This window comes from Accipiter gentilis, chromosome 28, assembly GCF_929443795.1.
Source record: "Accipiter gentilis chromosome 28, bAccGen1.1, whole genome shotgun sequence".
Lineage (NCBI taxonomy): Eukaryota > Metazoa > Chordata > Aves > Accipitriformes > Accipitridae > Astur > Astur gentilis.
Genome location: NC_064907.1, coordinates 8336092 through 8359947, shown reverse-complemented (window position 1 = coordinate 8359947; position 23856 = coordinate 8336092). Strand labels below are relative to the sequence as shown.

At 36.7% G+C, this 23856-nt stretch overlaps 1 protein-coding gene across 1 annotated transcript in view; it reads left to right on the top strand.

The window, feature by feature from the left end:
- The window catches only part of FMN2 (formin 2), a 162707-nt gene extending 138951 nt beyond the window's left edge, over positions 1 to 23756 (top strand). Inside the window, exons 17-19 of the mRNA XM_049831137.1 lie at positions 6988 to 7137; positions 22117 to 22198; positions 23627 to 23756. Coding sequence (XP_049687094.1) covers positions 6988 to 7137; positions 22117 to 22198; positions 23627 to 23653 — 259 coding nt within the window. The 3' untranslated portion in view covers positions 23654 to 23756. The remainder of the gene's footprint in view (positions 1 to 6987; positions 7138 to 22116; positions 22199 to 23626) is intronic.
- Positions 23757 to 23856: the final 100 nt, after the last annotated feature.

Sequence of the window (23856 nt, the reverse complement as noted above, 5' to 3'; positions counted from 1 at the left end):
ATGCCACATCAGATTAAAAATGGCATTGTTACATCAGCAGAACATTTGCTTCCATCAGGGAAATGCAAAAAAAACCCCAAACCAAACCAAAACCAAGCATATAGAGGGACCAGGTTGTAGCCTAGTGTTTTAGAGAAGAATGAGCATAAAAATAGGAAGAGAAAAAAAAAAAACAACAAAAAAACCAGAGAAGCAAAATCTTGAAGAATACTTTTAAGATGTAGTGATAACTGTGATCTCTGATAACCTAATGTTTCCAGAAGATACAAGCAACAAGAAGTGTTTTGACAAATTTATTCATCATGCCCAACTGATACATCTTAATCTGGACCTGATAATTTCTAAAATAAACAGATTGTGAAAATCTCAGTGCTCAAATTCACCTTCCAACAAAACTATAACTCAAATTATTTATGGCCATATTATTTTGCTACTTTGCTACCCCTTTTATGAGGGACTTTGTTCCTGAAAGACAGGACTAAAGAAATACCCACCCATTGAATGATGTAAATAAGAGAGCCTGGAATAACAGTTTGAACTGAGGTTGAAATGGCAATCTGGTATGTGAATGTTGTTTTCATTGCGAACTCCATGAGTTCGTCAGTCCTCTAAAAATTGTAGTTTTCCTAAAATATTTGTTTCAAGTGCAAGGTTATATTCCTAACACCCATTGAATTTAACATTCTGTCACAGCTCTGCTTCAGTTACTGGGTCTGCTGCCTTCAGTGTATGGCATGAAGTATAAAATATGTAAGTTGTGCATTTGTGTTAATCAATGTGTACAACTGATAATATTGATCATTGTTGATAAATATTAAAGTTGTAAATAATTTCCTGGGGCAGGGGTCAAAATTCTCATGAACAAGGCAGACTGGCGTGTTGAAACATAATTTCCTGTTCTTAACACTGGATGCTTTTTGCTGGGCTTTTGCTGTGGGAAAAAATGGTACCTCAAAGGTAGAGGGATGGTTTTTGTTGTTGTTGAAGCTGTTAATTTTCATCTAGTTGGAGCAATAAAACACTCTTCTCTTTAATATGAATTTTTAGGAGGCAAGGGAATAAAGATGAGGGAGATGACTTAGGATTCAAAACATTGCAAATGTTTGGCAGGTTTTTTTTAGAGGAAAGGAAAAATCTCTTGAGACCTTTGTTTTCTAAGGAACAATATTACAAAATCCATAGTTACACAATATAAATTGGCAAATGAAAGAAGAGATTAATGATTCTGGCAGCTGATTTAAGCTGGCATATTATCTCAACTTTCTTTTAATATAAGAAAGATACTTTTCTTCCTTAAAAAGAAAAAAAAAGGACCCCAAGAAATTTCTTGCCAACATTTAAGTACTAGATATTTTGAATGAACCTATGTTTATTTTTATATTTTCTCACTTCTACTTATGCAGGACAACGGACAGCACTGAGGAGAGGTAATGATAATTTAAAAAAAAAAAAAAAAAGGTGAAGAAAGTGATGCAAAGTTATAGTGCAGAGAGGACCCTCAACAAAATATGTCAATAGAAAATGAGAGGCTTCTTAGGATGCTGTGCATATTAAGCTTCCTCACACCCTTGTGCTATCTTGATAACCAGGATGCTGGTTCTGTTTCATTTTATATAATTTTATGTGATTTTGCTGAACTGCTTGGTATTCTGTCTTAAGACTAACTCTTGCTAATGCTTTCAGATGTTGAAAACACAAAGAAAATATGTACAAAGCCTTTTCCTCTTTATAAAACAAAACAAGAATAAATATGAGAATTCATGTGATTAGCCTTTCCAGGAAGCAAGTACTGTTACCTATATACTGCACTCATCTTCCCTATGTAGTCATAAATTCAGGGTCAACACTCTGAACAGGCTTATATGCCTGCCAACTCAGTTTAGCTTTAAATATAACTTATGTCAGATTTAAAGTAGTAATAGGCACATGTAGTCTTTTTTCCCCTTTTTATCTTCTTTCTTTTGGTAGACTATGCTTAGTTCTAAATTTTACTTGTGACTTTAATCAAACTATAATGTACCTTAGCAGCTCCTGCCTGACTCAGAACTCCTTCTGAAACACAGCTGCTTCACAAAACTAACACAGTACCACCACTAAGACTACCTGCTCTTAATCTCAAATATACGTAAATGATACTTAACCATTTATAAAGCCAAACCCAAGTAGTCAAGAACGTCCAGGTTCGAACTTCAACCAAAATACATAATCTGTCAAACAGTACAGAATCTCTCTTGCAGAATTGTAGAAATGTTTTTTTCTACATTTAAATCCACATTTAAACAAATCTTTACTCTTGTAGGCGATTTAGTCTGCTGTGTGGGGAAACCAGATGTGTGTGTGTGTTCGTGCGTGTGTTCACCATTTCTTAGAAAGGTCAGCCACGGCATTTCTGTACCTGTGGTTACTTTGCTATTTATTTGGCCATGGAATCCTGATCAAATGATACTGAGATGAAACTACTGCTGTCCATTGCTTAGTATTGTTGTTTTGTCTCCTTATTGCTTTTTTTCTTCTTCTTCTTTTTTTTTTTTTAGCAAAATAAGTGGGTTTGCAGTTGCCAGCTTCTCTCTCCTCCCCCTCTCCTTCTGTTTGACCTACTGCATACATTCACATACGTACATGCATGCATACAAACATATGTTGTACATATAAACTGGCCAATGCATTGCACACAGCAGACTTGAATCTGAATCATTGTCTGCAACTGCTTGCTAACTGGCTTCAGAATGGAATGGAAAAAACCTGAAAAATCCATAGCTGCTTTTAAAATATTCCTAATGGATTAGATCTATTAGCTAGAAATGCTGTCAATGAGCCATTTGCAATGTCAATGGTTTCATTTCTTTCTCATATGATTAAATTTGGTTTGGCTGTTAGTGCACCCATTCCTTCCTTCCCTCCAAATAGAAAAATCATTTACATAGTCTTATAGTTGTACACAAGGGAGCACACAGAAAGGTCCAGTGATTCATTCATCAAATTTCCACATTTGAGTAAGCAGTGAATTCGGTCATCTCAGACTGCAGTGATTTTTTCTGAATTACACAAACACTTGAACCAAGGAAATTAGAAGATGAGAAAAGGAGAAAAGGAACTAACCATCTTTCTTGATCTTATTTCCTTCCTTAATTGTCAGGGATGAGCAACTCTTCCATTGTTTTGAGAGAGTTACTGTTATTTAATTCTCCTTCAGGGCCAGCAAGAGGGATATGAAATGCAGTCTGAAATCTGTTTAAAGAATTCTGGCTTTTGCTATGTCAGGATAAGACAGCAGTGTGAACATCACTGCCTGATTCTTAATCATGCTTGAAAAGTCAGGCTGTTTGAAGCAAAGCCAGTGACCTCCTTTACCTCTTTTAATCCCTGAAAATAACTCGTATGCCCTTCCTTCCATCTTCCATGACTGCTATCTCTTCTCTAATGCACATTCTTTTCTTTTAAGACGTTCACTAAGAGTATGGAAAAGAAAGAACCTTTTCACTTGAGAAATGGACCCTAAACAAGCTTTGCAATACCTGTTTGGTAATAAATGTTTCATTTTGCAGATAGGTGAAATGAAATCCAGAGAGGTCAGATGAGTTTCCCAAGGTTTTATGATGCAGAAATTAATTTGGGTATAGGAACAAAAGCTTTCTGAACTCTAGTCCCTTATTTGATTCAAAATGTCTGTGTGCCTGCACATATAGTCAGGAACAGTATCAATGGTATTTGCAGATGTTTTGTTTCAAAATCTGCTGAAGGATCAACAGGAAAATTTGAATGGGCTGCCCCACCAAAAAGCACTACAGAAAAGGTATTTGCTGCCTGGCTGAAGTCTGAAAGGATGATATCTAGTCTTGAGGTTATGGCGATGTCATCCAAATTTCTCTTTGTATTTAAAATGCGTGTCGCCTCCTGGAATCAGCTTTGAGATATGTCTAGTTTGACATATGTAAACATTTCCAAATCAGATATTTAAAGAGCGTGGTAATATAGAGGATTTATTGCTGTGCATGTTTTATTATTTGATGGATTTGGATTCACTTTATTTGCTTTGTCTTTCATGTGTGAATTCTGCCACTTTGTCTTGTACTACAAAAATGACAGCATCAAATGTATAGCAGGCAGGTTTCCATATGTCTTCTGTATGTCCTCTAAGAGACTAAACTGCTAAATAAGGGTAGACCTCTCTGGCTGGAAAATATATAGTAACTGTCTTGACTGTTTGATCTGCATATGTAGAAAAAATATTTGATTCATGGAGACTTGTGCCCCGAAATCTTACTGTGGTGCAGCTGATACACATTGTTACGGGGCATTAGAAAGGTGTGACACATTAACAATGACAACCTGCTACACTGCTGCTGTTTCACATTTCACAAACAGCTTATTTCCTTTACCTCCCAAAGTAACTGCTAGGGAGGCAAGCAACCTGGCTGAGCATTTCTCTTCTCTCTATAAACCAAGAAATTAAGTTATAGCTGTTAGACACATCTGCATGCGTGTGTAAGGTTGTAATGGTTATACAAATGGTCCTCAGGGAGATTTTTGGTCACCAGAGAAAAAAACATTGGGTATTTCCTTCTTCTCCCAGAGGACAGTTGGAATAATTGAGGAGTGATGGAAGCCTTTGTGTTTCCAATAAATGTTAGTGTTGTTTATCAATTTTTTTTGAGCATTCTCCTGTACAATCTGAATTTAATTTTTTCTTGGCTTCCTGTTTCCTGAGATGTTTTCCTTTGAGGGAATTCTAGCTCGTTACCTCAAATTTAAGAGCATTGCTTAGGGTGGCCATGCACTGTCAAATTCTTTTCACATTATTGTCATTTGCAGAATGGTTTGAAGACACGTTTCTCAGAACAAGGCTTCTTATTTGAACTTCTGATCTTTCAATGTTCTGTAAATCATTAATGGCCTTCGTTCAAAGAGCTTCCTTAAAAATAAGCCATGGACTCAGCTGATGCCTCCAGATTTCTCTCTTGTCCTGTACTCCTCATGTTCTTTCAAAAATGTAGCCAGTTCATTCTGAAAAATCAAATAAGCCTTTTATATGACTTCCTCACTAGCCAGCTCTAGAACTGTAAGTCTAGGGGAAGGGGCTGGGAGGAAAACCAAAAGACCTCCCTGATATGTTTGCAGTTTTGCAAAAAGTTGAAAATATGTGAAAGTAGGCAAAAAAAATTAAAATATAGTATACCTGACTGACGAATGTCAGGGATATTGTTTTTGAGGGATTCTATGGGACCACATGATAGGTGATAAGTATTTTCCCCAGTATGAAACTGTGGGAAAAAATGTAAATAGGTGAGTAAAATGGAATATTTTAGTTCAATCAGTAGTATCACTTATCTATAAATCATTTGAAAAAACACAACAAAACCCAGCCACAGAAAGACATTCTATTTATTAACCAAGTGCTGACTTACAGAACAGAGTGCCATGGTAGGCTGAGAGAGCTGAAGAAATGGTACACTCCAGTGAGGTGGCATTTGAGTACCAATGCAATGGCTTAAGAAGTGAGGGTATCTTTGTCTTTTATATTTTTCTGTGCTGCATCTTTGTCGCTCAACAGCTTCATTTTGCTTCAGCAGATGGAAAAATTAATTACAAATTAAGAGGAAAAGTGTGTAGAATTTGATTGGTAAACTGATGTTAAACTTTTAAGCTCTAGGCTTTTTTTATTCAGAAATAGGATAATTTATGTAGGCATACATTTTTGAGGTTGGGCAGAACAACTAGAGTATTGAGTTTTGAGAACGAGGACAAACGGTTTCACAGAGACTTAGAGATTGACCTTTCAGAATGGTTGAATCTTTGTATACTATTGTCACCATTGAAAACTTTAAATTATAACAACTATCAGAGCGCTTTATTTCCAATTACAGTAGTCCATGAATGAAGATGCAACTTCTGTGACTAAAATGAAATTTCCATCCATTTAACTGGAATTGCATTTTTCCTCATAATTAAAGTGATTAAAACTGTGATGTGTGTTTCATAGAAAATTATCATAGGACTTGATGAGTAGTAACAGATCAGTGAGCAAAGTATCTACAGTTATATTTCAAGAGACAGCTTTCTATAGAATTCTTCAGAAAATAACCAGTTCTCCAGAAGCTTCCCTGTTGAGCTTCAGATGAGACAGATGTTCTTAAAAGCCCCAGTATTTACAAAACATTAAGTCAAAACATAAAATGGAATAATAATCAAGAAATTAATTTTTGAAATAATTCTTCAGTAGCTTCCTATAACATTCCTACATATTTTAAAATTTGAAATAAAATAGAAGCAGTTCAAACTCAGAAATCTGTTAGATTTAATTGCAGCCACAGTCCTCACTCAGTATTGGCATATGCCCTTTGCATTTCAGCAGCAGTTCTTACTTGAGGTATAGCTTTTGTGTTTAATATGCAACTTTACTTTTGCTGAGCTCGGAAGGTGTTGTTGGATCATTCTGGTAGAGCCATGATGGGCACCTCTTTTCTAGCACAGTTGCTCCTGACCCAGTTTTCTGTTGCATCATTTCTTTTTTAGTACATAGCAGGTTTGAGTTTTAACGTTTCTGTGTATGCTTCAACCTATCTACCCTATTGTGTCATAGTATAGATCTAACAGAACTTGAAGAACTTTGTTTACAGTCTTTTATAGGCTTTGACTCTGTGTTGTGAAAACAGCTTTAAACACAACAGAAAAGCAGTATATGGGCAGGTGTGGATGTCTGGATTTGCAGGGCTGTGGACACTGCGTTCATCGTTCATTTTGGCTTTTGAAGTAGAAAATTCTTTGGTCAAAACCAGAACCTATGATAAGTGCCAGATCCCAACTTTGCTGAAGAATCATATTGTCTATCTATCTGTATACAAAGGCCTCAGAACTGTTATGTTTTATAGTCTTTTATTTTAGATCTGCTACCAAGAATAATTAAATACTGTGTCAGTACTAAGTAAAAAAAAAAAAAATTGCATCAGTGGGTACTGAAACATTTGTCGGTTTTGCTTTCTTTGACAGCTTTTTGGAAACTGCAGCCTATTTCTGTATGAAACCAAAAATGGGAGAGAAAGAGGTGTCCCCACATTCTTTCTTCAGTATTTGGCATGAATTCAGTTCTGACTTCAAAGACTTCTGGAAGAAGGAAAACAAACTTATTCTTCAAGAAAGGTACATTTGTTTGTTCAAAGGCTTTTCTCAGAGAATGTTATTGGGAGCAATCGCACAGAAATCAGTCAGCCTCACTTCATTAGCACACAACCTATTGAACGCCTTTTGGAGTTTTCTCAGTTTTTTTTTTTTTTTTTTTTTATTTAACAGATTCCCCACCCCCACGTCATCATCATAATTTTTGAATGGGACATTAATATCAATGTGTGCTAAATTTTTCTTGTCCATTACCTGAACAACATTTTTGGCAGAGCATGTATGAATCCAAGGAATGGGAGACTTGTTTCAGCTCTGAAAGTTGATTAAAGATTTTCCATTAGCATATTTAGTGAAAAGAAGTCAAGGCATCAAGACATGACATATTGTAAATATTTGTCCAGTGAAGCTGGGGAAAAGGAAGTAGGAAGACAGAAGGAAAAAGTCAATTGACCCTGAGTTAAGAAAAGACTCAGAGTGAACCATATTGCAAATCACAGCCCATGGACATAAGCATGTGTGTTATATATGGCATAAAGAAATGAGACAGTAGTTTTGAAAAATTAGCCATACTCTGGTCCATGTATTAGAAGAGCTATGAAGTTTGCTTTCATCTGCATGCAGATATTGCATTGTGGTCACCCTTTGTTCATAAAAATTATGCCAAGAATTAATCAGTTGTTTAAAAAGTAATAAATGCCATATAAGGACAAATTAAACAAATACAAAGATGAAAACTGTAAATACTGTTATATAATTCTACATCTGTTATCAACTTGAGCGACCTTGGTATACAGATAATGAAGCTACTTCTGAGCCTTAACATTAACAGGATTGAAGCTTTATGTTCATTAAGTGATTGATATCAGTCCATTTTTAGGTCAATTGACAAGAACAGGCCTCTTTTTCAAGAGTACTCACCCTATGTAACTGTCACAGACATCACATTACTAGTTTAGCAAGTTATTGAAAAGTTTCCTTAGGCACCTATATGACCAATGTCATGTGTACCATGTATGTTTAGTGGAAGTGGATACATTTTGGAAGGAGCAGTCTCACAGTTAAGAAAACTGGATTCTGCTCCTATTGCAAGAGCACGGTGCAAATGTTAGCACAGTACAGCAGCTCTCCAGGGATCTATTTCATTTTACTGACTGTCTGACTTAATTTTTTGTAATTAAGTATATCTCTTTGGAATTGAGTTGACAGTTAAATACTATCTTTGGTTTCCTATGCAGGGATTTGGCTGCCAACTTAATACAGGTTAATTTAATCTTGTATTTTTTATAGAACTGGATTTAAGAAAAATGTCCTTTCTTTTCCAAAATACTAAGCTATTTTCCTAAAAACAAACAAGCAAAAATCCTCCAGAGGGTTCTTGCTGCAAAATATTTTTCTTCAAAAGACATTAACTAAGTAAGCATAAAACCTCTTCCTCCTATTTTTCTTATACATCTAAAGCTTAAGAGAAGAATGGGATTGCGATACAATCATTTCTCTTTCAGTTCAATGTATGTGTATGCTGAGAGGATGTGTTGAGGCGGCAGAGAAAAAAAAGTGGCTGCCAGCTAGTCCCTTCTAGGGCAAAGGGGTTTTTAACCTGAAAGGGACTGAACATGTATAACCTACAAAATGGCTCTAGGTGCAGGGAAGGGAAAGGACAGCGAGAAAGGGCCTGCAGTGGGAAAGGAACCTGGGAGATCCCTAGGAAGAACAGTAGAGACCCAAACCCAGACTTGGAGCTGATGGGATGAAGGAGACTTTCCCAGGGGCACAGAGAGGACTGTGTAACTGCAGTCCAGGGAGTCACTGAGGTTAAGACTGAAAATGATCCATCCTGAAAATCACAGGTAGATTTTTGGTTTGAATTTTAATTTTTACTTGTCTCATCAAGTTTAAATCTTCTTCTCTATAGATACTGTTTGTTCAGCTGAGGCAGGGTTTAGACTTTGGAAACCTTTGATATCTTGGTTTGTGCTCACCTCTCAGAAAAGTTTGGCACAGTGCTGTTTCAGGTCTGGCAAAGTCAAGCTGCCTTCATTGCCTTTTAGGAATTAAAATATTTTGGCCAAACTGGCAGTAACAGTAACAGTGTTCCAAGAAAGACAAATTATTTTCCTGAAAGTGAAGAATCTTCTTTGGTAAAACAACTGTCTTATCAAAGCCTTTACATGGAAAATATTTTGCCTCTGATCATAGTTCAGCCTGATATCTGAAGTTATCCTTTAGGCTTTTTTTCTTGATTTTATATTTCCACTTTTCTCAGTGAAAGACAAGATGCTGTGATGTGAAGGTGTCTTGGTTTTGAGAAGTCAAAGGAGAAAAATCTTGATGGAAAAATAAGTGTTGCCCAAAGGTGTAAGAATGTACAGCATGATGGCTTTCAAAATCTCAGCCTAGATTGACAGAAATCTGAAATCTGCCTATTGCCACCAAAATAAGAATTATTATTTCAAGAAAATAGATTTTCCTCTTTAGTTGATGTTCTTGAAAGTTTTTCTGCTGCTAAAGTTGAAGAGCAGGCTAGAACATTAATGGTCGAAGTAACTTTCTGTAGTTTTTCATTGGCAGCAAAATCAAGTGACAGATACGGTGAGACTTTTCTTTTTAAAGTATTGCAGTATGCCACCTTTGGTGAGTTATTTTCCAGGTTGCTGCCTCATGAAGCATACTTTAATTATTATAATTACTCATAAAATGTATAACTTTATTCCCTTTTCTTTTTTACTTTGATCATCCTTCTTTCTCACCCCCTGGTTGGTTTTGGTGCTTTTTTTGCCTCTTCTCCCTCCACTTTACTGTTCAGTTTTTTATTAAACGTTTATGCTGTTGCCAATGTTTTCTAGAACATTTTATATCTCAGTTTCCATATGGACTGTTAATAGAGGCTGTCCCTTATTTAGTCTCTGCAAATATGAGTCACACTGTTTTACAATAATTTACCCAAAGGCTTTTTGTAGACTGTATTTCCAAAGGTGGTACTACTTTTTGTTACTGATAGATTAAAAGTGTATGTGTTAAAGAAAGCAGTCAGCCAGTTCTTATTTTAAACACTTTTCACTTGGCATTTCAACTTGTATATTGGTTTGCCAGGCATTTATATGCAAAAGATAAACATTGAAGTGTCAGGCTTTGTATTTCCTTATGAGAAGATGAGGAAAAAAAAAATTAAGAAAAAAGGTGCAAGGTTAAAAACAAATTAATTTTTCTGAAGTTTTCTGCTGCTTTCACTCAGTTCTCTCACTTGAAATAAAGCAGAACTGGAAAATACTAGCTGTAGAGAAAATTATGCATGATAGACTGTTAAATACAGTAGCAATAAAAAGAAAAATGCACCTGAAAATTACAGTGAAAGCATAGGTCTGCCAAAAGGTTTTCTAAACGGTACTATTTTTTTTTTTTTGTGGTCACACTACAGTCAAGGCTAACTGGAACATTCCAATAGAAGTTGTTATCTGGGTTATTCATAAAGTTCTCAAAAATATTTTGTGGAGGTTGAAAATTCTGATGCTATATCTATCCTAAAGATAGATATTTAGATATTTCACCTTTTAAGTGAAAATTTTCAAAGTAATATAACTTCTTTCTGATTAAGCAAGTTTAGGAAAAAAACCCCAAAATAAACCAAAACGAAAACAACAACCAAACTTTACGGGGCATGTTTTGAGTTTTTACATGTTGTTGTTGTTGTTATTGTCCTTTCGTTATATATTTAATGTGTCACTGGTAGTCTATGCTTTGCATTCATACTTTGAAAACTCTTGAAAGGTATCTATCAATTTAGCTTGCACTTTACATGTGATCAGGAAGAAAGCCAAGAAGAGCTGACATACTTTTCCTAATACTTTTTCAATGTTGTTTGAAAAAAGAATATGATTTTGAACCTTGCAAGTCAGCGTGCACATTATCTACATATGTATTTCAGTTGCTGCATATCCTGAGTTGCCTGTTGTTCTCTGAATACATATTGTTAGATATGCAGTGACAGCTATGCAAATGTTTCACCTTCTTAGGAAAACTCTTAGGGGATCACACCACCAATCTTCAAATGCCTTTTTTTCTCCTGTAGTGAGAGCAAGTGCCTCCTACAAACTGACTTATAAATATGTTAGTTTTTTCCTCATTAACATCTGTGTTTATTTCACCCCCACCCCGGTTTCTTTATATTTCTGATAGCAATATTCAATGTTAAACATACTATTCCAGTTTAGCACTTCTGTGAGAGCAAGAAGTATTTTAATTTTTCTTGACATCCAGCAAAGGCCTACAGAACTGTTGCCCAGACCCTACCACTTTCCTAGGAACCAGGAAAAGATAGCCTGCCCTGGGAATGAAAAGACAGAAGAGTTCATGAGGGAACACCTAATATAACCCTACAGAGGGAAGTCTTGAAAAGTTATGATCAATTTTAAAAAAAAGAAAAGAAAAGAAAAAAAATTTAAGCAGCTGCTGGGTATGGCAATCAAATATGGAATTTGGGTATTGTTGGTAGATAAAAATACAATTATTTATCAGACAATCTCATATTGGTGTGGACAGCAATGATTCATCTTTAGGGCTACAACTTAATCTTTTCTTTACAGCCATGAAATACATTCTGGCTCATTACAGTAACAAAAAGCAGTCAGTCTTTTAAGAACTTCTGTGTTTTAAAGAAAAGTTCCATTGCTGTCAAAGGTTAATATCAATATAATTAGGCTTTGGATGCCAGTTCAGATCTTAGTAGAAACAGGTCAATAATAAGGCAGAAACATGCTTGCAGGACCACAGTTCCACCTTCCCTTTCTGTGGGTACAAGTGAGGTACTGACACTTGTTTGTCCACTCCATCCCTGGACATGTTTCTGTTTCTTCAGATTGTTTGCTGTTCCAGAGAGCCTGTGCAACCTTGCAAAGATTTATCTAAACAGGGCAAAGTGAGTTCTATTTCTGGACGGGGTTGGTGGGGGAGAGAGAGAGAGAAAGGGACAGATATAGGTGCTCTGTAAGTGTGTACATAAGGTACATATTACTCATAAGCTCAGTCTGGCCCTTGCCCTTATGAAGGGGCATGTCACTGAACAGAGACTGACTGTGTCAGGGACGCCAGCAGAGGAGAGTTCATAAGCAGGATCAACATGATGGTAAAGTTCTGTAAGTCCCCGATATCTTGCATCACACTAAGCTTGAGAATTTCTTTTGGCTGACTTTATTCAACCCTTTAACTCCCATGATAAATCTTTGACACATTAAAAATAATCTATAAACTCAAAAAAATGCTCTCGTCTCTCAAATGTAAAAGTTGCCCATTCCCGTAAGAATAGCAGTTAAGCTGGCACCTGGTGTGTCACACTGTGTATATCTAGATGAAAGGGAGATTCCTGGCCAGCATGTCTCCACAGCTCATTGATCTCCCTCTGCAGTAAGACTGGTATGTCTCCCTACAGACTCCTCGGCAGGATGATTTAAAACTTGCTGTTGAGCAATTTAAAGTCTGGCATTGGATATCTGTACGTTGCACAGTGAGGAGCATGTTGGTAAGCTGCCACTTCTGCTTGCAGAGGAGGGCATTAAATCCCATAGCAGGAGCAACGTCCTCTCAGAGTAATTTAAGGGATATTTTGTTAATGCTTATAATAGGAACCAGTGAGTCAGACTTGAGAGTGAGAAATCGGGGGACATGGGAATATGCACTTGCAAAGAAATCTGGAGATGGAAGGAAAGAGAAGAAAAATGTCTCTGGAGTGGCAACATGAGAGGGCAATGATGCAAATGTGGAGGGTGTTTAGTGGGGTCGCATTTTGCTTGGCATGCTGTTGTAATGCCAACTAAAAGCTCCAAGTATTATGTTAGTAGTTATGGGCAGACACATTTTCTGACTTTGGAACTTTAATCTCAGTGTCTTTATTGCTCTGTAATCAATTGAATTGCATGCTGGTAGGCTTGGTTTTACAACTCATAATGACATTTCAAAACAGAATGCAGCTTACATGACTTTGAGTAATTAAAAGGATCTTCAGTTTTTGAGAATATTTCAAAATTTTAACTTAAATAAAATAGCTTTCTGATCAGAAAATACTGTTACAGGCATTGGAAAGTCTACTTAAAAGAAGCCCAAGCACACCAAAGATTCAGAAGCAAGGAACGGTCCTTTGAGGCAGTGGCTCACAAAGAGACAATTTGCTGTCCAGCTGAGTTGCTCAACATTTCAGTACATTTTTTTAATTCCTTGTGCATTTTCAGCAATTAATCCTTTTTTTTTTTTCAGTGAAAACACCACCATTTTTTAGTTAGGGGAGGAGGGCAGTAACTTTCAGTTTTAGTATTGCTTTTGAGGGAAAAGTTTGTGAAAAATAAAAGCATTTGGAGATAAGTTTCTCAGTTTCGATCTTTGGTGGAAATTACTTTTAAACATTTTAGTTTAACATTTTTTAAGTCATACTGTGTTTTGTCAGGCGGGAATAAATATTTCCATTTGCAACTGTAAGCCAACTGGTGCATACAAACAGTAAACTTGAACAAAGTGAAGGATCTAGTCAAAAACTAATTCCAAATCTGTAATCTCCTAATTTTTGTGACTTGCATGAGGCCAGATTTCAGAATGCCCCCACATAAACAGTAGAAGGGCTTTTCAGCAGTCTCTATTTGCCTGGTGTTGTATCATTCTGGCATATTATGTTGCATCTTAGTATGTGTGTTGTGCATAAAAGGAGATAGATACCAATCATCATCTTGTAATGAAGTTTGCAGCCTATTTTCATGGCTGTAATGCCAGATCGAGTGTGACACTTTAGGGTATAGTGAGATGGGATACCGTGATTCCTACCATATAGTGATTTTTTTAAACCTTTCCTGTTCACCACTTTTTGAAAAAAGAATGGTGTTTGCCTATGATATAAATCAGCACAACATACTCAATAAATAGTTGCATATTGGTGAAAAAATGACACCACTAAAAATTTTAAACAGAATTTTTTGACAAGCAGTACTACACTTTCTACCCTTATGAAATGTTTTCATTCCCAGGTAAAGTGATTACTTTGGCATTTGAAGTGCAATAAAATATTGTAATGTTTTACAAATGAGCAGCATCTGTCATTAAAAGATTAGTCCCCAAAAGTGCGAGATGCTCACAGAGACTTAACATCTAATATAACCCAGACCAATCCTGAACTACTGAAGATGTTAGATTCCTCAGTTACTGAGAGTTTGCCAAACCAGTGCATGGAGTTGGCATAATAACAACAACATCCATTAAGTGCATGGCTGTGTGCATGTTTTATAGTATTAGTACAGGGGACAATCTAACATCAGGGTGGGGTTTTTTTTACATTTTTGGGAAGAGCTTCACTGTGTCTGCAGTCATTTTGAGTCATTACATAATTATGAGTGGGCATCTTTTGATATGATTATTTTCACCTGATGCAGCAAGGTTGGAGGCCTCTTATTTTCCCATCTCCTGCACTGGAGATCTCTCATTTTGTGGCTCTCTAGCTGACTTATACTTATTTTTCTTTTCTTTCCAGTGATCTCTCCTGTTGACTCAATTCTCATCTTTGCTTGTACTGCCAATCTTGTAGCCATCAATTATCCAAAATAGTAGCCCCAGTATACCCAATGTAGGCAACTCATATGTCCAGGGTATGTCTTCATATTCTCTTTAAGATAGTCTCCTTCTCCACATGGTCTGTTCACTGAGATTTTTCTCATTCTTTTTTACACAATGCATTTTTTCCTTCTTACCCCATCTACTGCTTAAAAATCTTTTACAGCAACCACATAGTTTCACATTTCCGTTCACTCACGAGTTTCCTTTCTTTTGCTTGCTGATTATATTACCAGTTTTACCTCACCTCCAGTCTCGTTCCCTTCCCTTATCATTTCCTGTTGAATTTCCTAACAAAATAGCCCAGAATGCAGCCAGTTTCTTTGAGAGCAACCTGGCTTCAGTTCCAAGAAAAACAAGGGAAGGTGATGACTATCTTTTCTTAGAGCAACCTCTATTTTCATATGCAAAGTCTGTAGGAAAGTGATTTCCATCTTGCCTCAAGGTAGCCAGGTATAGCCTGAAATACTGGCCACTTTAACAAGGAAAAAAAAAAAAAAAAAAGAAGGAATATGGTGGCAGAAGTCAGGAAATGTGTTTAAGTGGGTATATGCACATTTGCATTTTCTTAGAATCATAGCCATCCTTAACAGCTTAATTTTTTACATCATTACATTTTCAAAGTGAGATTTTCTTTAATGCTGAAGTTATCATCTTTAAAATGTGTTTCAACACAATATCCTGTTTTGTATTTATGCACATCTGTGTATTTCTGCACAGATAAGAGCAGAATCCCTAAATCACCAAGAATGATGCCAGATAGAACTGAGTGAAATTGACTACTTCTGAATTGAAATTCTTTCAGAATATTTTGAAGTGTGTTGTGGATTACAGTTAGACTCTGCAAATGGGAAGGTCTCATTTTCATTTCAGTTGGCCTCAAAGCCTTATTTTAGGCCTGTTTGACATGATGCACACTGAAGAAAATCTGAAATGTATTCCCCAGAGTACTCTACAATGCTGACAGAGGAAGGATCTTATTCAGGGTCCTGGTACAGGTTAGTCTCTGTGTTAAGTGGCCAAATTAAAACATTTTAATCCATTTGTCCATGGTCCTCTGAGCCAACGTATGATTAATTGCTGCGTCTTTCAGCCAGCCTTGTGGTCCTTGAAGTAACCATGCAAAGAGCTGGCAGGGATGTCAAGATGGTCTAATACATTATCTTTGTTGGTAGGCAGAGGTTAGGTTTCATCAGTCAGTTTGATGGGACTAGGTACATTGCAATGTGCTTCTTATCTGTATAAAGTCTTTGCAGTCAGTTACTGAATCATGTCTATGTCATCACTTCAACCCTATTGGCATGAAAGTAAAAGCTCTACACTTTTTTCACTCTACTTTTATGTTGGGAATTGTAATTTTCCTTTCTGTTTATTCGCTAAAGAGAAACTCCCTAGCAAAATATCATTTCAATATTTTAGTAGGTGGGTCAAAGAATAACATACAGGCACATTGCTCTGGAAGAGTTTTCAAAGGAGTTTTAAAATTTTCTGCTCTTGAAGTCTGTCTTAAAGATGTCTGGCACTTGATATTTTTGCTGAGGATTTTTTATTAGTTTTTATTTATAAAAGTATTATTATTATAAGCAAGTTATCTCCAACCCAGACAAGCGTACATAAAATATTTTGGGTACACCCCTTTTATTTATCTGATAATAAGCACTTAGTAGTATAAAGAGTATTGGTCTCAGCTTTGCTTTATGTTAAAAAATACAGAATATCTGCAGAAAAATGTCTTTTGGGTTTCACGGACTATACTGTCAAACTGTAAAAGTAATGTCTGTCTGAGTTTATCGTGGAAGACTTTGTGAGCAGCTCCACTCTCTAAGGCACATAACCTTCCAGCCTTCTCGCTGTGCTTACATTTGTCATGTCATAGTGCTCGCTAGTGAAGTGTAAGGCTACCAAGCCTAGATGGAGCCAGTAGGAAATGAATCTGTCTGCCACAGATAGTTCAGACAAAGTTATTAATGCTTAGTGGCAGGAAAGTGGCTGCTCCCCTCAATGGATTGAATGATGACAGAAAGTCTCTAAGCCTTGATAAGGTTGTGGCCAGGATGGCTTTTTTGTCTAGAAGGTAGATAAAGATACTCTGTCTTTTAGGCTTGTAAGGATGTCTGGTTTCTTTTTCCTGTGTGCATGCCAACATGTAACTTGCTTATTCATCTTATAAACTGTCTTTAAACTTAATCATAGTTTGTATATGTTTGTCTCACAATAAATATAAGGTAGTAGGAGGTGAAAGTGCTGGGGAAGAGTTTTTATTATGATGGAAATAAGAAACTACTTCCTTTGTTATGGGTGATGTCTCTGATTCTTATTAAGTAGCAGATTTCGAGACCTTAATTCTTGGGCTCTGTAAATGACTGGCTGTTCATTCACTTGTAGATTTATTTATTTATTTATTTATTTATAACTGATCCATGGATTGCCAACTGTTGTACATTTCCTACATGTTTTCTTATTGTGGGGGCTGTTTGGAAGTATATCCTTTCTGAAATAATGCAATGCTTTAGCTAAATTTAATATTTAAGGAGATCCATTTGTCCAGATTCAAGTTATGAACAGTCTTACTAAGTATTTATAGAATCTGCCCTGGGCCTGATGTTGGGTCCACTGCTGTTTAATACCTCTGCTCTTCAGATTACTACAGTGAGAATTAAGCAACTCTCTGGTTGTCTATGCTGAGAAGACTAGTTTTTGTAGGACTATGTTCTCATTAAGACAAAATCAAGAAATTATTTGGGAAGAGTAACAGGCAAAAATTGTTAAAGGTAATGCAGCTGATGTTATCTTTCCTAGCAAACTGATACGCTCACTTTTAAGCCAGAATTGACATGAGACGGGACAGGAGTTGATAGCAAATGAACCAAAGTCAGTTTACTGAAAGAAAGTTGAGTTTGAGAAGAAGCTGAAATGTGTGAAGTGAGATGGTCTGAGCATCAGTCTAGCAAAGAAGCTTAGCACACTGTCAGCTTGCAAATTATTCCCATCACACTTACCAAGTTAACTGTATCACATGGCTTCTTGAAGAGCACCCCATGTCCCTTGTCACCTCCATCTTACTCACCTACTCTCAAATCATGCCTTGAGCATCTGTCCTGCTTCTGAGTATTTGGTTGCGCTTGAGAGCAATGGCTCTATAAAGGGACCAAACAGCCTCTATAACAGAAAGTATTAGCGTAGAACTAAATAGTTTAAGTAAAAACAGATTTTCAGAACAATAAATCAATCTATACAGATGCCTGCCTTTGCCTAAGGGTCATAATCCTCAGGAACTGGGGAACACCCACCTTCCTGAGACTCTTTTTCCACAGCCTCTCCTGCTGGTAGCCTATCTTTCCACACAGGGCCTGACAATCAAATCCCCACTCCTTTCCTAGGAATGTCTTTTTAACTGTTTCATGCTCTTTGAGCTCTTTGTGCTCTGCATTGGCAGAGCAGCAGTGTTGCTTTGGCCTGGAGCCTGGAAGTATGTCATTGTCTGCATTTGCTTCCCCTTTTGTGACTGTTGGGAGGCTCACAGTTTCATACCTCTTGTGTTGTTTTCTCCAAATATCCTCTTCCCTCCTTCCAGTGTTGAATTAGATGCATTAATTTCTTCAGGAAGCTCTAATGAATCACCATAGTTGAATAGTTAACCCAGTCTTCCTGATATAACCACTAGTGTTCATACAATTTTTGCACCTTTTGATCTTAGGTTATTATCTTGCAACCCCACGCTGAGCAGGGTCTCACTGAAGTCAGTGAGTAGTAGTGCAGGAAAAGCCTGCGCAAGAGGAAGGTAGGCAGGAATTAGCCACTGTGAGAAATACAACTTGAACCAGGCATGAATTGACAGAAGCCAGATGGTTTTGCCTAAATCTGGTTAGCTTCCCACCAATGAAGATGAAGAATCATTCAGGGCCAGTGGAGAAAACTCAAGAAGTTGGCAAAAAATCACCAGTGGCAGTTAAAAGTTATTTTCCAACTGAATTGAGACTATTGCCCTTACTTCAAAGGTAACCTTTTATCTGCTCTTCTAGATCTTGCAGTTTAAATGGTACTGATGTTCATATCAAAACACATCCTTTTCTCTTCCCGAAGCATCAGGTTATTTTAATTTTACATTTAATAAAATCCTAATTTAGCTGAATGATCAGTCTTCAGAAAATACACTTGCACAGTCTAGAAATTGATGCCAGTTCCGTTGGTTTATGATTTAGCACTGTGGAAGGCTAACAATTGCCTTTATATTTCACCACTCTGCCGACTTTTCTTTTATAGATACTGCTGTAGATTTATACAGTTCTCCCTGCTTCCAGTTTTAACACGGTCATAAACTAAGCCTCCTAACAATAAGCCTTTGGTGTGCTATCTTTACATTTCTAAGGACATTCCTTGCTGAAGAAACATACGTGTAGGTTGTATTGGCTTCAGTATGGCTCTATCCAACCACTTTAATCTTCCTGCACAGAGAGCAGGATGGGGGCCAAGAGAGAGCGAGCTGTCCCAAACCCACACAGTGAGTCAGTGATATGGTTGGAACTGGAACTGAGCGGCTGCTAGCTCTCAGCTTTGTCTTAAGTGCATTAGGGAGTAATGCTTCTCATCTTCTGCATTCCCGTCGGTATGAATAAATAGGCTCAAACTCCAAGGAATTTCACAAAAGCTCCCAAAAACTTGAGGACTGCAACCATACTAGTGAGACCAGAACCTCTTACATAATCCTAGAAAAATGGGTGGCACAAGCTTAAGGCTGTCATTTATCAGTCTGGAAGTTGTGGATCATTTTTTCAAGCGTGATCTAAGGGACCCAGAAGTTCTGATGTCCTCCCTCACAGAGTGGCATTGTTAGTAGCATTTTGTTGTTTCAAGTGGAGACAGCCTTTCTCCAAATCGCTGTTTCTCTAATAGAAGCAGAACATTTTAGGGATGTTATGCTGACAGTGACACTTAACATGACCTGCTTTTTAGAAAATAACGCCTATCACTGCATTGTCAACGGTTCCATTCCATATGAGGATTTTTGATTTGAATTAACGTGACGCCCACAGAGAGCTGTGCTGTCTTATGACCTGGTATGTTGGGCAAGCAGTGGGTAATCTGTCCTGGACAGGGGATATTTAGATGGGAAAAGACTGGAACTAAAGATTCCCTGACATTTCCTGAGAATAACATCTGGATCTGTGTGAACTGGTTTGGTAAATATTTTTGTATGTTACATATGCTGTCATTTGCATGATGAGTAAGTAGTCTGAATACCTGCATATATTACATTGCTTCTATAAAACAGTCATTTTGATAACCTCAAGAGTACTTGTACAGCCCCTGAGATTTGACACTAATTTACTCCCAAGTAACATTTCATTTTCTTATTTAAATGTTGTCTACCAGTGAAGAGAGCCAGCTATAGTTGTATCTGAAAAAAAGGAAATTTGTAAGAGTGGCTTTTGATGGGTTGGAATGTGTCTGACTGTTCGGAAAAGATCATGGGAAGATCAATGTCACAGCTACTTTTCCTCCTTTGGATGTTAGTGGACACAAAGCAGAAGAAAAGGTGGCATTTTAGGAAAAAGAAAATGTCTTTGAATTTTACTGCATTCTGTATCATTCCCATAAGCTTCTTTTTAAAGCTATCACCACATTTTGGCTGCCACTTTTACTGAATCTATTTAAATATGTTTTAAAGGTGAATTACTTGGCTGTTTGACATTTTTGTTCTATATTATGCTGCAGCAATCTATCTGATTTGCAGTCAGATAGAAAGTGTTACAACTTGAAAATAATAGGTTTCAAAGCCTTTTTTTCCCCCACCTGTGCACGTAAAGGTCTTTCTACGTTAATAAAATATAAGGCTATCAAATGAAGGGAGCAGCTTGTTGGAAGTGCTAGAAAAGAACTGACGTTTAAATTAATTTTTGAAAGTATAAATTTGAAACTTATGAAAAGAACGAGGTGTGTCTGAAGCTGGATAAAGGAGAGATGGATGCGAAGGCGTTTTTTTTTTAATGTGCTTAGCAGACCCAGCTGGAGACTTATTTTCAAAATCTGGCCCTTACCACACACACAAAAATATTTAAAAATAATAGTAACACAAAGTCTGATTCTCACATTGCCCTGTGCAGTCTCAGTGAAATAGCAGACGTGTAAGTAGTCTGGAGAAGAACCACAAGGAGCCAGCCAAGGATATATCATTTCTTCAATATCATTTTACTGTTGTTTCTTTTTTCACTGTTGGATACTGATGAAAAGGCAGAGTATGTGCCATCTAAAGTCTATATTGTTGGCAAGAGCAAGCCAATATAGGATTTACATTTTTATTTTCTACCTTCTTATTTATAAATAATATTCTCATCTCATAAAAAAAAATTACACATCTCACACCACTTAATGCCATCATATAGGAAGGATTTAGATAAGTCTTTGAAGCTCAGAGAATTCATAACTTAAATGTGTATTATCAGTGTTTCGGTAACCATGTGTGTTTTGTAATGTTGATCTACAAAAAGAGTAAAAATGGTAAAGAAACATTTTACGGTGTGCCATTGAACCCACCAGACTGATTCTGGCAGGCTCCCAGTCTCAGTATAGCCCTTTGCCTTTCACAGTTTGTTCCCTATCTGCATGACGAAAGGGGCGTTTATCTCTCAAAAAATGTGGCATTTGGTGGCATTTTACAAGGCCCTAATTTGATACCATTTGCCCAGTCAGGAAGCACTAAGTGGACCCTCATTTCTGGAACCTGCTCTTCTCTTCACAACCGAGCAGCCCAAGTGCATTCATCCTCACCAAGGTCATGTAAGCCTTGGTGCTCACCCTCTGCTTTGGAAAGAAAGATGTGTGCAGTGACATGCACCACCTTGGTTGTAAATGTCATATTCCATGTTCCATGGCAATTTCCCATTTTGGTTTTCAGTTAGGGAGTGGAGACTGGAAATATAGGTTAAGCTATTTTGCCATTTTAAATACAAACAAAATTAGGTGAAAGGGAAGATAGTCTGGTGAGAAATTTGTTTAAACTGTAGTTGAAGTTCTGAAGTTGGGAATGGATGAAGAATGATTTTTAAACAGTCATAAAAAGAAAAGGAGCTTTCTTAGAAGTGTTTGGTATGAATTCTCTGAAAGGTAAACTTCATGTCAACCAGTGTATTTTAAATCCTGACACATTTGAATCTTCAACTACAGTAAGTACTGATTGCTTTTGTAACTAGAATTGATTATGCCATTGATTATGCCTGTCCTTGTAAGTGCCAGAGTCTGATGGTATGGCAACAACAGCCACAGAGTGCAAGTGCTATTTTGTGGTGTTTGCTAATGAAAATATGGGGAATAAAGTTATCCACCTGTGTCCTCAGGCCTAAGTTTGTAAGTTATATACTGCACTGTCTTTGGAAATAGTTTTGCTCTACAGGAATATTAATAACTTTTGTCTCTCTTCAGAGTTAAAGAAGCAGAGGAGGTCTGCAGGCAGAAAAAGGGGAAGTCGCTTTACAATATAAGACCAAAACATGACTCTGGAATTGTAAGTAAAACTTGTAGCAATAATTCTGTTCCCATCAGTCGTTTTACCTTTTCCTCTTTGCATTTTTAGATAAGTTATTCCCGATGTACTTTTTTTGTTCTGGGTTGTTGGTTTTTTTTAATGTTTAACATTTTCATAAAAGGTGTTAGATTAACAACCTTGAACACTGCCTATGAATATTACTCCGTAAAATAGATGTAGCACAAGCAAAACCAGCATATTATTGCCCCACCCTGCCAATCTGTCTGCATCCCAGTCGTGGTGTTGGTGGTCCTAGAGGGCAGAAAGGCAGTTCCAGTTCAAGCTTATTCATTTTGTATTCGCTCTCTTTTCTACAGTTACAAAATGTAAGGAAGAATTGTGATAGATACACATTTTTCAAGTTGGATCCCTGTCTCAAATACTAGTGGCTTCTGTTCCACTGATCTGGATTTGTTTGGAATAGAAACCCTAGAAAAAGATAATACTGTGCTTTCACCATTCTTCTGAAAACAGATAAATAACTTCAGTGATAGTAGAAGAGTAATTCTAGTCATTCAATGAAACTTTTCCACTATGATTGCCTAAGCATTGCTAGGATCATGACTGATTTTACAGAAAATGAATATTCCTCTAGTGAAAAATCAGTCTGGCACTCCGTATTAAAATTAGACCTGTAGCAACTGGCCATCAGTTACATTTGTAAAATATTGTAACAGAAGATTTTTTCATGTGTCCATGTCCCTGTCTGCCCCACTCAGGCCAAAGGCATGATTTCTTTCTTTTGTGCTTTCTAGTCATGGCTCTGTTACTGTGACACATCTTTGAAATGAAGCAGGTGGTAATTCACTATATTTGAACTAACATAATCTGACACAGGAAGAAATAACACTGCATTTTTTGTTTCTTATTCTGAATATTTAGGGACAGTTTGCTGTGATTAATGCCACAAGAAATGTAAATGGAATAACAGCTTGGTTAGGAATGATAAGCTAGATTTTATTTTATCAATTTTATTTGAAACCGCTTCGAGATGTTATTTTTTTAAAAAAAAACAAACTGAATTAACATTTATTTGGATTTCTCTATCTCACCTATACTTTGCTTTATGTAAAGACACTGAGATTATTATTTTTTTTTTTTTTAAGAAATAGCTGTAGGCTTAATTATTCCTGTATCATTATCATTATTTGGACTGAAACTGGGACTTTCAGTGTTACTGAAAATTTGATAGAGTGAAAAAGAAAGTAAACAAAATATTTCACAAGCAGTGTGTTGCTGCAGTCTTCTTCAGTTCTAGCTTCAAAGAAAATTTATTTGTGAAGTGAATTCTACAGTAAGTATAATTGAACATTAGCCTATGTATTTCTGTGCTTTTCATAGTTGTGTGAGGTGGTTTTATGTATACTCAATTTTCTGCCTTTTTTTTTTTTTTTTTTTTTTTCCCAGAAAGCAAAGATAAGTATGAAAATCTGAGAGAAGAAAAGCAAAAGCCATTGTTACCTGGTTACCAAAACTCAACATGCCTGTGGGTGGGGAGTGAGGGGGAAGGAAACTTACATCATCCTGATCATTTGCTTTCTTGACCTTTTTGAATTTGCTTTTTGTTCTCTAGAGTTTTCCACCAATTGATGTGTTATTGTACATTCATTCACGAATGTAATCACTTTAATGGAGTG